The sequence below is a fragment of the Tursiops truncatus genome, chromosome 15 (assembly GCF_011762595.2).
Source record: "Tursiops truncatus isolate mTurTru1 chromosome 15, mTurTru1.mat.Y, whole genome shotgun sequence".
Lineage (NCBI taxonomy): Eukaryota > Metazoa > Chordata > Mammalia > Artiodactyla > Delphinidae > Tursiops > Tursiops truncatus.
Window position 1 is genome coordinate 5,894,983 of NC_047048.1, and position 14,733 is coordinate 5,909,715.

The following is a 14,733-nucleotide window of genomic DNA, read 5'->3' on the forward strand; positions in this document are numbered from 1 at the left end:
TGCAAGCGGGGCCTACTCTTCGTTGCAGTGCATGGGCTTCTCATTGTGGTGGCTTCTCTTGTTGCAGAGCACGGGCTCCAGGCACGTGGGCTTCAGTAGTTGTGGCTCACGGGCTCTAGAGCGCAGGCTCAGTAGTTGTGGCGCACGGGCTTAGTTGCTCTGCGGTATGTGGGATCTTCCAGGACCAGGGCTCGAACCCGTGTCCCCTGCATTGGCAGGCGGATTCTTAACCACTGCGCCACCAGGGAAGTCCTGTTGTTATTATTATTTTTCCCATTTAATAGTGAAGAACTGGGAGGCTCATGGAGGTTAAAAGACTTACTCAAGGTCAAAACTGAGACTCAAAGTCATGGAACTCTTTCCACTTGGGAGGTCTCTGCATTCTAAGAATGTTCTAGAAGCCAACACTTTGTATCCAATTGGACAAGGGCACACTTCTCTTTTTAAACAAGGAGAGAAGACCACACCCACCCACAAACCCCCACCATCATGGATGGACAGACCAGCTTCACAAGCAGGAGGCCCTTAGGAGTGTACAGTAAATGTGTGCAGGGGGTGACCACTGAATGTCCAACAGCAGTGGCACGCGTAGGCTGGGAAAGCCCGCCTGTGGACCTTCCAGAGCTGGCGCTTTGCTTCACAGGAAGGCGGGGCGCTGTCCCAGGAGCAGCTGGCTCCCGTCCAGGGCCTGGCACACGGCAGGGAATCTACAGCTTTGGCTTCCTGACTGCGGATCTGAACGGGGGTCCCATTTACTTTGACTTACCTTGAGTGAGAACTCTGTTCCATCCGAGGTGCTGGGCCCTGGTCCTGGCACTAGGGGGCCCTCCAGGGGCACTGCCAGGGCTGGGGGTGTGGTCCTCAGGCTGTAAAAGAACAGAAGGATTGAACATGGCGCTACTTCCCCGCCTTTATCTCCCAATCTCATCTGCCCTCCCCAGTCCTTCTCCCGCTATAGCACTCAGCACAGTGTTTCCCCACCAGAGGCACAGAGTCAACAGAGCAAACTGCTCGGAGGCAGAGAGAGTCTAGTTAACTGTATGTCTTTGCTGGGGTAGCAAAGAACCTGGCACAGACCTCAAGGGACTGGGGAAAGGAAAGAAGGGGGTTGGGGGGAGAGATTGACACATAAGGACTATCAGGCCTATTTCCTAAACCGGCTGCTTGGGGGAAGGGCTCAACCCTCTGTGTATGCTAAGTCCAGGGGTTTCTGGATGTAGATGACAAGAACAACTTCCATCTAGACAACCCCCCGAACAGAGTACTGCACTTGGTGTCATTGTTTCCCATACACGGCTCAGGCTTTCATCCATTCAGCGAATACTTATCGACCGTCTAATAGATGTCAGGCACTTGTATGAGCTCATTTAATTCTCATAACAAGCCTATTTGGTAGTTACCACTGTTATCCCCATTTTCAAGATGAGAAAATTGAGGCACAGAGAGCTCATAAGGGGCAAACCCAGAGACTCTCGTTTCTGAGTCCAAGTTCTTGACCACCACACTCTAGTGCCTCCCGGTAAAGAGACCAAGCCCCTGCCCTCACCACACTTATGTTCTATGAGGCAAGACCCCCAAAATCATCCAGTAGATCTATAATGCATTGTTTGGAGAGTGATTTAAGTGCTAGGAAGAAAAACAAAGTCATTTCTCAGACACTGATTTGCTGTGTGTCTTCTGGCAAATTGCTTCACCACTCTGAGCCTCTGTTTTCTCATCTGCTAAAAGTAGGTCATTACTCATCTGTCCTATGCACCTGCCTGGGTTGTTGGAAGGATCAAAATGAGCTCATGGACAAGGGAGGCCCTTGTTTTCATGGTTGAACCAACACCAGCCCTTGACTCCAGGGAATTTTTCACCCGAGGGGATTCAGGTCAGCTTGCCTTCTATAGAAAGACATCACTAGACTTCCCGCTGGTATCTTTAGGGGCTAGATGACTCCAAGTCCAATGCGATTCTCAGTGTATCTTTTAAAAAATATTTATTTAGGGCTTCCCTGGTGGCACAGTGGTTGAGAGTCCGCCTGCCGATGCAGGGGACACAGGTTTGTGTCCTGGTCCGGGAAGATCCCACATGCCGCGGAGCTGCTAGGCCCGTGAGCCATGGCTGCTGAGCCTGCGCGTCCGGAGCCTGTGCTCCGCAACAGGAGAGGCCACAACAGTGAGAGGCCCACGTACCGCAAAAAAAAATTATTTATTTGGTTGCACTGGGTCTTAGTTGCAGCAGGTGGGCTCCTTAGTTGTGGCACGTGGGCTCCTTAGTTGTGGCACGTGGGCTCCCTTAGTTGTGGCATGCATGTGGGATCTAGTTCACCAGGGATCGAACCTGGGCCCCTAGCATTGGGAGCATGGAGTTGTAACCACTGCACCACCAGGGAAGTCCCTCTTAGTGTATTTTTAAAGGCAGAGAACAATGCATGCGCTCACCTACTCTTGGGAGGTAGCAGTCACCTGGCAGTTACTTCAAGGGCCTTCCCCAAGCACACTACTGAGATGGAACTTTCTGGAATGCTGACCATTAAAAACTCCCCCGTGAGAAGCTCAAACCAAGAGACAGGTGCTGGATGTCCAACATTTGTTCCAGATCTATTTGCAATCCTTCACCACCCTGTTCCGTGTCCCAGGAGGCTGGCCTTCCCCTCTGCTCCCCGCTGCCTCCCCAGGTCCCCACTCTGCTGCTGGGTCTGGCTGGGCAGTAGCTGTGGCAGCTCCTAAGGGTCATGCCTTTCCTACAGCCATATCTGGGGTGTGGCGGCTTTGCGGTCACCTCTCTAGGGGTAGGGAGGGTACCTCACCACCCTCCATTGGTTTCCCCTAAGGTTGCCCCAATTACTCGAGTCTCTTCATCACACTACACAGTGACCCCACTGGAATGGGCTCTTTCCCGCTGGGGCCCGGGCTGAAAACCTCCTGTTGGGGAACATGCCCTCCCAGAATCACGGCAGGGCCGGGTCCCAGTTCTCACTGCCACTCCCACTGCTCGTTAGCCAGACGATGACGGTCGTCAAGATCATCACGGGAAGAAGGACCCTGGGCTTTGGGTGGGACACTGCATTCCAAGGATGGACTCTAGGCCACCACTGCCAGGGGAGGGCTCCCCCCATTGCCTCTCCTGGCTGGCTGGGTGCTGTCCTCAAAGGCCCCAGGGAGGGTGGAGGTGGGGAGGCCTCCTCCCCTGCTCTACCCAGAAAAGCTCCACTTTTATCCTGCACAAACCAGACTTCTGCACAAAGGTCTGCCCTTTAAGAGTCCTGCTGCTGCAATGAACATTTTGGTACATGACTCTTTTTGAATTATGGTTTTCTCAGGGTATATGCCCAGTGGTGGGATTGCTGGGTCGTATGCAGCTCTATTTACAATAGCCAGGACATGGAAGCAACCTAAGTGTCCATCAACAGATGAATGGATAAAGAAGATGTGGCACATATATACAATGGAATATTACTCAGCCATAAAAAGGAACAAAATTGAGTTATTTGTAGTGAGGTGGATGGACCTAGAGTCTGTCATACAGAGTGAAGTAAGTCAGAAAGAGAAAAACAAATATCGTATGCAAACACATATATATGGAATCTAAGGGGAAAAAAAGGTCATGAAGAACCTAGGGGTAAGACGGGAATAAAGACACAGATCTACTACAGCATGGACTTGAGGATGTGGGGAGGGGGAAGGGTGAGCTGTGACAAAACGAGAGAGTGGCATGGACATATATACACTACCAAACGTAAAATAGATAGCTAGTGGGAAGCAGCCGCGTAGCACAGGCAGATCAGCTCGGTGCTCTGTCACCACCTAGAGGGGTGGGATAGGGAGGATGGGAGGCAGGGAGACGCAAGAGGGAAGAGATAAGGGAACATATGTATATGTATAACTGATTCACTTTGTTATAAAGCAGAAACTAACACACCATTGTAAAGCAATTATACTCCAATAAAGATGTTAAAAAAAAAAAAAAAAGTCCTGCTGCTGAAGAGATGAAAAACAACCCCGTCACGTGATCAGACGCTGGAGCGCAGCAAGTGGGCGGGAATGGTGCCTCGGCAGCATCGTGGACAGCCATGCTTGAATGAAGGCATCTCAGTCAAAATCTGATTTTACCTTTGGGGAAACTGAGCTCCCACATGGGAGAAGTGAGGTTCATCCTCAGGCGTGAAGCTGGTGCTGCTAAAGGTCAATGTCATCACTGCTTATCAATATGATTCTTCATTGCCAGATTCCGGTTTTCAGAATACAGTAACATGCTGTAGGGATCAGATGATAATAGAAGACATCTGCAGAACATTACTATGTACTAAATAAAAGATTCTTTGGGTTTAAAGTAGCTGCTTCCCGGGTCCCAACCCAGAGAGACAAAAAGGGAAATCAGCTCTGTACTCAGATGGGTTCCTTTTTCCTTTAAGAGTGAATTGAGGCATCAAACCTAAATATAAAAGCTAAAACCATACAACTCTTAGAAGAAAACACAGGGGCAAACCTTCATGACTTTGAATTTGGCAGTGGTTTCTTACATATGACACCAAAAGCACAGGTGGCAAAATAAAAAATAAATTGGACTTCATTAAAATTAACTTTTGGGGATGTGGGGAGGGAAGGATTGGGAGTTTGGGATTAACAGATGCAAACTTGTATATACAGGATGGATAAACAACAAGGTCCTATTCTATAGCACAGTGAACTATATTCAATAACCTGTGATAAACCATAATGCAAAAGAATATGAAAAAGAATATATATATATGTATAACTGAGTCACTTTGCTGGACAGCAGAAATTAACACAACATTGTAAATCAAATATACTTCAATAAAATTTTAAAAATAAATTTAAAAAATAAAACTAAAAAAAATAATTAACTTTTGTACATTAAAGGACTTAGCAAGAAATTCAAAAAGCCCACAGAATGGGAGAAAATATTTGCAAATCACATATTTGATAAGGGCCCAGTATGTAAAATATATAAAGAACTCTTACAGCTCAAGGACAGAAAGACAAACAACCCAATTTAAAAATGGGCAAAGGACTTGACATTTTTCCAAAGATATGCAAATCACCAACAAGCACATGAAAAGATGGTCAACATCATCAGTCATCAGGGGAATCTAAATAAAAACCATAATGAGATACCACTTCCCACCCACTAGGACGCCCATAGTTGTTGGTTTTTTTTTTTTTGCAGTACGCGGGCCTCTCACTGTTGTGGCCTCTCCCGTTGCAGAGCACAGGCTCCAGACGTGCAGGCTCAGCGGCCATGGCTCACGGGCCCAGCCACTCCGCGGCAAGTGGGATCTTCCCGGACCGGGGCACGAACCCGCGTCCCCTGCATCAGCAGGCGGACTCTCAACCACTGCGCCACCAGCGAAGCCCCACCTATAGTTTTTTTAAAAAAGGAAAATAACAAGTGTTGGTGATGATATGGAGAAATTTGAACACTTGTGAATTGCTGGTGAGAATGTGAAATGATTCAGCCGCTGTGGAAACAGTTTGGTGATTCCTCAAAGAACTAAACAGAGAATTACCAAATGGCCCAGCAATTCCATTCCTAGGTAAATACCCAAAAGAATTGAAAACAAATATATGCACATATATGTTGACAGAAGCACAATTCACAATAGTCAAAAGGTGGGAACAACCCAAATGTCCATCAATGGATGAATGGATAAAGAAATTATGGTCCATCCATTCAAAGGACGATCATTTGGCCATAAAAAGGAATGAAGTGCTGATACATGTTACAATGTGGATGAACTTTGAAACCATGCTAAATGAAAGAAGTTAGGCACAAAAGGTCATATATTGTATGATTCTATTCATATGAAATCCCTAGAAGAGGTAAAACTATAAAGACAAAGAGCAGATTGGTGATTGCCAAGGGCTGGGGGAGAAACTGTTTCATGGGTTGTAGGTTTCCTTTTGAGCTGATGAAAATGTTTTGCAACTAGATAGAGGTGGTAGGCAGTCGCATGACATTGTGAATATACTAAATGCCACTGAGTTATTCACTTAAAATGGTTAATTTTATGTTACTTTTTTATCAATTAAAAAAATAGTGAATTAGGGACCTGGGGGTGGAGATGGGGTGATGGCAGATGCCAGGAAGAAAGTCCCCCAGGCAGTTTCTCCCTCCAGACCCAGAGGCCATCTCCAAGCTTGAGAAGGGCACAAAGGACTCTTAGAATCCATCCATCCCATTTTATAGATGGGAAAGACAAGCCCAGAGAGGACAGGGACTTGCTCAAGGCCATGAAATGCATGGAAAACCACGCAAGAATTAGAGGTAAGGCTTTAGAACTCAAAGCTGCCACCACACCAAGGTGCCATGGTGGGCTGGAGGGGGCCCACAGCCATCATCAAGGGAGGGAAGTCCAAGTTCGTATTTCTGTCCTGAGTTTGTGAACGGGACAAAGTCATCAACCAATTGTTATCCAGGCTCATCCATGCCCAAGGCTTCGGATGAGCCCACCCAGGGCCTTACTCCTTGATCATCAGCCCCCTCCACGGTGCAGTTACAGCTTTAAGAGGAAAACTCATTAGCCAGCTGTTCTATTTCTGCCCAGAGCCTGCATCCCTGGGCTGAGGTCATCAGTTTCCCCACGAGGGCAATGGGAGGAAAGCAAATGTCCTAGAATCAAGGCATTCACTGATCCCCCCTAAGGGACCCGGGAGTGTTCAGTCAAGCCCTGGAAGGTGAGGCCAGCTGAGCCACTGGAGACCTGGGAGGTTCTTTTCTTTTTTAAGTTTTGCTGGCTCAGACCTGTTGGGCAGGTATAAAAGGGAATGGCCAGCCTCTGCTGGGCACCCAGTCTCTTCCAGTGTGGTCTCAGGTAGGTACCATAGAGGATGCTGGGGGAGATGGGAAACGGGGAGGGGGTGCTGTGGAGAAGCCTCCAGAGGAAAAGAGATGTAATGATGAGAGATTTGCAAAGCGGCCTAGGGGGCGGGCATTTCTTGAGGGGCTGCAGAGTGGGCACATCATTCAGTGCTCCAAGGGATCTGGATCTACGGGGCAGGAGAGAGCTGCCTCGTTCCACGGAGAGACAGGATTTGAACCCAGATCAACCCCATTCACTGCACCACCCACCTCCCCCCAGGGGATTGAAGGGATGCTAGAGTCACGCTGGGTTCAATCCCCACCACCCCCTTCCCACACTCTGTAATGCATCTCTCCCCCCTGAGGACCCTTTTAGCTTTTGCATTCCACAAGCTGAATTTTTTCTATGTTTTCTGGTTCATGATTTTGAAAAATGGGTCTTGGTTATCAAAGATGCCTGGAAAAGCAGTTGTCTGGGGGCGGGGGTAGGGGGCAGGAGTGGTTTGGATACAGGGGGCCCTGGAAGGTGGGGTCACAATTGAGCAGGGAGCTGGTGGCCACTGAGAGGGGTGGGACCTAGTGTCAGTGGCCTGCACAGCCCTCAGGCAGTGCCTGGTCCCAGGGGTCTGTGCCCCAGGCCACCAGGCCAGGGCAACAGCCATCACACCTTAGCCTGTGGTTCAGGCAAAACCACCATTAAAAAAAAGAAAAAAAAGCAAGCAGCCTAATTGGAATAAACAAAGGAGAATTTCTGGCCCTTCCTCCCCCACTAGGACAATTAAAAAGGAACCCAGCGTTGAGACAGGAGCAGTTGTTCTGTTTTAATGACAAGCCTAATGCATTTTTAAAAATCTGACCTTGCTGATACTCACATTTTCTTTTCATGTGGATTTTGGTCTCATGTCCCTGGTGACTTCCATCTATGTCAAACAGAACCACAAAAATGAGACCACAAAAAGGCAATGTTTTGGTGTCATCAGGGACAACAAATGGCAAGAGGAAGTCTATGTCACACAGTCATATCTTCCAGAAAGGGGGTGGGGGACAACGAGACCACTGAGCTGCCCACGGTGACTTGTGGCAGAGCTGAGTGAGAGCCTGGTCCCCTGGATGCTGGACAAATACTGTCCAAAGCTACCAGCAGAAACGAAGGACTCCCAGCCCCGTGCTCCCCAGAGACGGGACTCAGGAGGGATCAGGCAGGGTTCCTACCCTGGGCTGGGGGGTCTCCAGTGGTAAAACAATTGCATCGTGATGTTCACTACCCTTAACTGAAATGTATCATTTCCTCCCCTTTTTAACACAGTCGTATTAGCAATACCTGTGACTGTCAGCAACAGAAGTCACCGATATTTTCATATCATATTACAATTGTTGTAGAGAGGTCAAAAGATTGTTAATTCTCACAGTTGCTTCAAAACTAAAGTGGTTATTAGACCTGCCGTTAGGAAGCACACCTAGTGCTGTATCATGCATGTTTAATATTGTGTTAATTACATTTCAATGTCATTTGTTTCCTTGGTGATCATATACAGTTTATTACCTGAATTTAAAATTTTGTCCAGTGAGACCACAGACATCACCAGATGGACAAAAAGGTCAGTGGCCCATGAAGGCACAGGACCCCTACCCCCCATCCCCCCCATACCCCTTCTCTCATTCTTATTTTCTGCAAAATGGACCAGCTTTGGGGGTGGGGAACCCAGGCTCCAATCAGAACTCTAAGCTGGACCCCACAGCGAGATGAGAAGAGGAGAAAGTGTCTGGCTTTGCCTCCATCGCTTGCCTGTCCTGGCTCAGCCTCTTTTGGAAACACCAGGACCCCTGGCAGGAAACGCTGGAGCTCCCCAGAGGATACCTTGGTATAGGTCTAGGTCTAGGTCTAGGTCGTGAGACGCTCCATCCCCAGCTGGGTTACTTAAAGGTGGAGGCTGTACCCTTGGCTTGAGAACAGCACTGCTGACAATGGGGCTCAGAACCACAACCTCCCCAAACCTCCAAGAAGTTTCTTCACCCCCAAGAAGTTTCTTCACCCCCAAGACAAACTGCGACGCCCCTGACTTCTCTCTTTGCTACTGAAAGTCCCCAGTCCTCCTCCTTCCTAGTTTGTCTGCATTTGGAAAGCAAGAGGTCCAGCCTTGACCCCAGGCTGGCCTCATCTTAAGAGAGGTAACCATTGAACCGGGGGCAATTATTCTGTACCAGGGACTCGCTTAGCATCTGGTAAAGCCTGTGGACCTCTGCTCAGATTAGAGTTTTTAAATGCATAAAATAAACTACGTAGGGTCACAAAGGAAACCAATGGTATTAAAATCCAGTTATCAAAATATTACAAAATCAGTTTGTGATATAGCAATTAAAAGTGTACTTTTTTGTTAGTAGATTTAAATAACAACTTCTAACCGAGGGTCTCATAAGACCATCACTTCAAAGTTGAGACACGGGTAAGTCATATTTGGAGATGCCTGCTACAATGAAAGGAGAATAGCTGTGATTTCTGTTGGAGACAAGCCACAGCAGTGCTGGTACTACGGTGGCTTGTGGCCTCTGCTCAGACCTTAAGGGAAAGTGAAAACCAAGTGGTAATCCTTTTCTCGTCCCAGTTCATGGTTAAAAGTGCATGCTTTAACCTCTCTTGGCCTTCGTCTTCTCCTCCATAACATGGACTCCCTGATCCCTACCTCACAGCCTTAGTGTGACGGGCATATGGGAGCACAGATGCAGAAGTGTTTTGTGGTGGCTAGGGGTACACAACTCTGAGGAGTTATCAGCTTCTTTCTTATTCTTGGTTACTAAGATCTAATAGCAGCAAGACATTCAAAGTGACATGAGAGAAGCAGCCCCATGTCTCTCCCAGGCATTTGCCCCAGGCCATACAACAGTCTTGGCAAACTATCCTCTCTTTCCCCTCCAGCACCCAGGGAAGTCCTGGTTCCCGCCCGTGGTTCCTTCTTGCTCCTCCCTCAGCCCAGCCACAATGCCCAGTGCATCCAGAGGCGAATGCGGGGATGATGTGGACCCAATGCCCTTCCTGACACCTTCCGAAAAGGAGAGAATGGAAGCCATGAGCAAGCCCTATGACATCAAGAGGTCTTGCTGGGTCAAGGATGAGAAGGAGGGCTTCATTTCTGGGGAGATCCAGTCCGAACAGGGCGACCAGGTCACCGTGAAGACGATCACCAACCAGGTGGGAGGGGAATAATCCCCAGGATGAAATTGAGCTTTAGGAGCGGTGGACACCCGGGCTCAAGAGGCAAGGTGGCAAAAAGAGCAGCTGCCTCCGAGTCCCCTGTGCTGGGTTCAAGTTCAGACTCAATGACACTCAAGCTGTGGGGCCCTAAGCAGGACACTTTCCCTCTCTGAGCTTTGGCTCTCTTACAACAGAGAGTCCAACATGATAGGACATGAAAGTACTTTGTATGCTCTAAAACAGTGCATGTGTGAGACAGATTATCAGGAGAGTTACTTATCTTTAAAGCCCCAAATTATCTTATCTTTAATTCCCCTTTCATGGGGAATCTGTCTTCTAAGAATGAGAAGGAACATCCCACCCATCAGGAGTGGCGCTATGTGCCCGTGATGGCATGAGGAATGCGAGACAGGGCCCCGGGACACCCTGGCCAACCTGAGTGAGCTCTCCAGCGTCATGAGCTACAGGTGGTGGCACCAAGCCCTTTGCTGTATGGAGGTGGTGTGCTGGGGCTGGCTTGCCCTGGCTTGTAAGGATCTAACGCTAAACATTCGGGGGCTTTGCAACTGGTTGTTAAACCTTTGGCGGCCTGATGTCAGCCGTGGTGGAATTGACAAATGGTACAAATCAGGGATTTTTTTTTTTTTTTTCCCATGCAGCTGGTTTACTAGCACACCACTCTCTGCTGGTCCACAGTGTTCAGCTACAAGGCGTGACTTGAGAGAGTGGATAGAAATTTTGGTTCATGAAACCCCTCCCCTGGGGCAGACTCCTGGGGAGGCGCTAGACCTTTTGCTTAACCCTTTCAATAACTTGATATAGTAGGATGTATGGACCCTATTTTGCAGAGGATCAAAGAGATTTTAGGTAATTTGCCTACAGTCACAAAGACAGGAAGTGATGAACTCAGATTCAAAGCTTGCTGTACCTGGCTCCAATGCCCATGACCCCTCTACTGCACCACCTCATCTTCCATGGTTGGGCTGCATCCGGGGAGTGTGAAGTCAATCCTTGGTTAATTTCACAAATAAGAGAACAGAGACATTCCATGATCAGAACTTGCAACTGTCTAAGCTTTACTGCGTGCCTCCCCTCCCTTTGAGGGGAGTGGCCACAGAAAGATGAGGCTATAGCTGTGGTAAAGTGGGTTTGAACATGAAAGTGAAGCTTAACTCTCAGGAGAAACATCCTTTTCAGAAAGGCAGGACACTGCAGTGTTGCCAGGAATGATGCATGATGAGAGTGGAGCCCCAGAGGCCCCAGTTTGGGTGCAATTTAAGGACAACACAACTTTTGTGAGCATCTGCGGTAGACAGGCCATCCATCCGGGTTTGGGACAGAAAAGACCAGCTCGTCTGGCTCCTGCAATAAAGGCACAGGCTTCCATTTCTCTGCTGGGGCTGTAAGAGAAGAGTTTGCCTGTGGCGAGGACCAGAGATCAGCAACTACCAGAAATGGACTCTGAATGAAACCTAGCCTGACTTACTAGGGGTGTGGTGACCATTACTGGGTGGATTTTCCAGAACTGTCAAGATTTCAAATTATCTGCCTGTTGGACTCATAAATTATTAAAAGTCCCAGAAATCCCAGTAGGTGTTTAAGCCTCACACCTCAGGCTTCAGGCAGCTGAAAGATATTTGTTTTCTGGAACACATGTCTTGAGCTTCGGACCCAGACACTGCCATTTAAGAGCTGGCATGAGTTTTCATTTACAGAGGAAAAATTGGGGTGCAGAGAGGGGATGGGATTTGCCTGCTTGTGCACAGGAGCTCCAGACTCTTAATGCTATATTATTTTCACCTTAAAACATCTACTGCTCATTATTGTTGTCTTTTTTTTTTGGTCTTGTTTGCTTGCTTGCTTGCTTTCAATTTTATACTTCAAGGTGGTTTGGGGGGAGCAGGGGAGTGTCTTTTTATTTTTAATGGGAAAGTTCATTGCTATTTAGAAACCACTACTAATTCTCAAGGCAGAGAGCCAAGAGTCACATCTCTGCAAAGGGTCCCTGGGATCAGTGAGCAAGTTCTGATCAGCTACCAGAATGGACTTGGCTGGAAGAGAAACACAGGTTGGAGGGGCTCTGAATGTAGGGGAGGAACTTCAAGGTCTTTTTACTTGATGCCACTTAATTTCATATAGTCCTCCCAGCAACCAGCCAAGGAAGCCACTGTCATCCCTACTTCAGAGGGGAGGCAGTTAGGGCTCATATGGCCTTGGAAGTTCTTCCCCATCCCAAGTCAATGAGACATAGCTGGACCAGGAGGTGGACTCACTGATTCCAGCTTTTTGCAGGACACCAGAGAGTGGGTAGTACCCTGTGCCCGATGCCACTGTGGCTGTGACAGTACTATGTCTTAATGCATGTGCTGCTGTGTCTTGACCCCCCAGACGCTCACCATGAAGAAGGATGATATCCAGCAGATGAACCCACCCAAATTCTACCAAGCCAGCGACATGGCCAACATGACCTTCCTGAACGAGGCCAGCGTCCTGGACAACCTACGTCAACGCTACGTCAGCATGAGGATCTATGTGAGTGCCAGGGCTGGGCGTGGGGAGGAAGGGGAGGCTGCAGATCTCCTGCCCCTCTCCTGATGGGGAGGGGGCAGCTACTCTACCCTTCCCAGCAACCCATACACATTATGTCTGGGACAAGGGCAGAGTGACCACGCTTTTGACGTGTTAGAATTTCCACCCCCAAGGCTTTGGCATCTCAGTGATGGTACGATCCCCATGGGCAGCTGACACACCCTTTGCTGAGGCTGTCATCCAGAAGTCTTCCTCCTGACTCCACCCCTGCAAACTCTCCAATCAAAACATCATTTTCCCCCTAGTGACTTCATGTGGCCTCAGTAGAGGTCCTTCCCTGTCTGTCCATCCACCCTCCGTCCATCCACTCATCTCTCCTTTCCTTCCTTCCTCCATCCCTCCTTTCTCCTTTCCTTCTAGCCAATTCCATCCAACCATTCATTCATTCAACGAACACTGAGCCCTGGGCTAGGATAAGCAAAGCGGGTTACCATCAGTCTCCCTGACCATCTTGGAAATCCTAAGACTTCCCGAAGGTGCTGGTGGCTAAACTCAAAATGGGATATAAGGAAGTTTTGGTGTTTGCCTCTCTAGATGTCTTTACTAAAAAGGAAAGAGGCTATCCGGTAGGACTAGGTGAGCTGGGGTCTGACTTCAAGGTTAGAGGCCGCTGGGGATTTCCTCTTCTGGGTTTTGGTGACAGCCAAGAGGACTGCCACATGCTTCCCCCCCTTGTCCTCCTCAATACTACTTTAGTTCCAGATTCAGACCCTCAGCAGCACCATAGCCCCATGCAGTGCTAAAGGACTGCACTGGAGGACTGGAGGCTAGTGGGGCGTCACTGAACCTCAGCCTGGGAAGAGCCACATCTGCCCCTGGCTGAGCCTGGAGCTTTGGCTGAGAATGTCCGTGTGGGCTCAATGGCCAAGCTCAGGGCTGGTGCTTACTCAGGGCCCCCGTGCAGCTGAGCCCTTGCTCCTGTGGGTGGCCACATCATGTCTTTGGGCTAAGGGGCTGCAGGCTCTGTGGAGTGTGGCCTGAGGGACAAGGGCAGGAGTCTCCTCTTAAATCCAAACACCTCAGTGGAACCACTGATTGAAAAACTGGGGCAGGCAGGACAGCTCCAAGGTCCCGACTGCTGCCCTCTCGTGTCCCTCCTGCAAGGGTGGCGGGGGACCTCTCTTTTACATTCCGACCCAAACAGGGACAGAACTAGCTTCTGGTCCACTATCTGCCCCACCCCACCCTGCAGACAGGGCTGGAGGGAAAGAGTGACTCAGTGGCTGGGTCCCAGGATGAGACACAGTGCATCATCCTCTCAAGTCTTTACGTGGGTTCTCTTCTTCTTCTCTTTGCTCCGCTTTCTTTGGATCACTTTGTATTTAATAAGGTTCCTTTTAAAAACGCAATATATTGCAGCTCTGCTAAGGAGAAACTGGGGGCGGGTATCCCCACTTGGACCAAAATGGAAAGTTTTAAAGTTTACGTGAAAAGAGGGGGCACCAGAGGTCAATGTGAGTGTCCAGCAGAAGAAGTTTGGGACCCATGGATTTGGCCATTTCCTGCCCTCAAATAATTTCTTTCACTACCTCATTGGTTTCTCTGATTTTTAAAAACTGGGATGATTTCCTTTAAAAATTGCCATGGGGTGAAAAGAGAAGGTGGTGTCTCTTCTTAAGAGTAGATCAAACCCAGTTGTCCACCAGTTGGATTGTGTCCACATAGTAAGGACTCCATGAACTCTCATGGAGAATCTCCCCCATATAGTAAGTGGAAAAAGCAAGATATAAAACAGTATCATATATCACTTATATGTGGAACCTAAAATACGACACAAATGAACATACCTATGGAACAGAAACAGATTCACAAACAGAACAGACTTGTGGTTGCCAAGGGGGAGAGGGGGAGGGGAGGGAAGGATTGGGAGTTTGGGATGAGCAGATGCAAATTAATATACATAGGATGGATAAACAACAAGGTCCTACTGTATAGCACAGGGAACTATATTCAATATCCTGTGGTAAACCATAATGGAAAAGAATATATATATATATATATATATATATATATATATGTATGTATAACTGAATCACTTTGCTGTACAGCATAAATTAACACAACATTGTAAATTAACTATACTTCAAAAAACTTTTTAATTAAAAAAATAAATCAGCATCATAGAATACTATTGCTTGTTTTAAAAA

The 14,733-nt window shown here is 48.1% G+C and overlaps 2 protein-coding genes across 3 annotated transcripts in view; one reads left to right on the top strand and one right to left on the bottom strand.

Moving 5' to 3' along the window:
- Window positions 1-14,733, bottom strand: part of KPNA7 (karyopherin subunit alpha 7) — a 93,525-nt gene that overhangs the window by 46,474 nt on the left and 32,318 nt on the right. The window contains exons 8-10 of one of the 2 annotated variants that reach the window (XM_073791900.1): window positions 7,680-7,727; window positions 3,907-5,366; window positions 767-866 (exon numbers count right to left, since the gene is read on the bottom strand). In XM_073791900.1, the coding sequence (XP_073648001.1) occupies window positions 767-866; window positions 3,907-4,059 (253 nt within the window). In that variant the 5' untranslated portion in view covers window positions 4,060-5,366; window positions 7,680-7,727. Of the gene's footprint in view, window positions 1-766; window positions 867-3,906; window positions 5,367-7,679; window positions 7,728-14,733 lie in introns of those variants that run through there. The other variant, XM_019930583.3, reaches the window with a different exon arrangement.
- The window catches only part of MYH16 (myosin heavy chain 16), a 56,300-nt gene continuing 51,351 nt past the window's right edge, over window positions 9,785-14,733 (top strand). Inside the window, exons 1-2 of the mRNA XM_073793224.1 lie at window positions 9,785-9,994; window positions 12,386-12,529. Coding sequence (XP_073649325.1) covers window positions 9,785-9,994; window positions 12,386-12,529 — 354 coding nt within the window. The remainder of the gene's footprint in view (window positions 9,995-12,385; window positions 12,530-14,733) is intronic.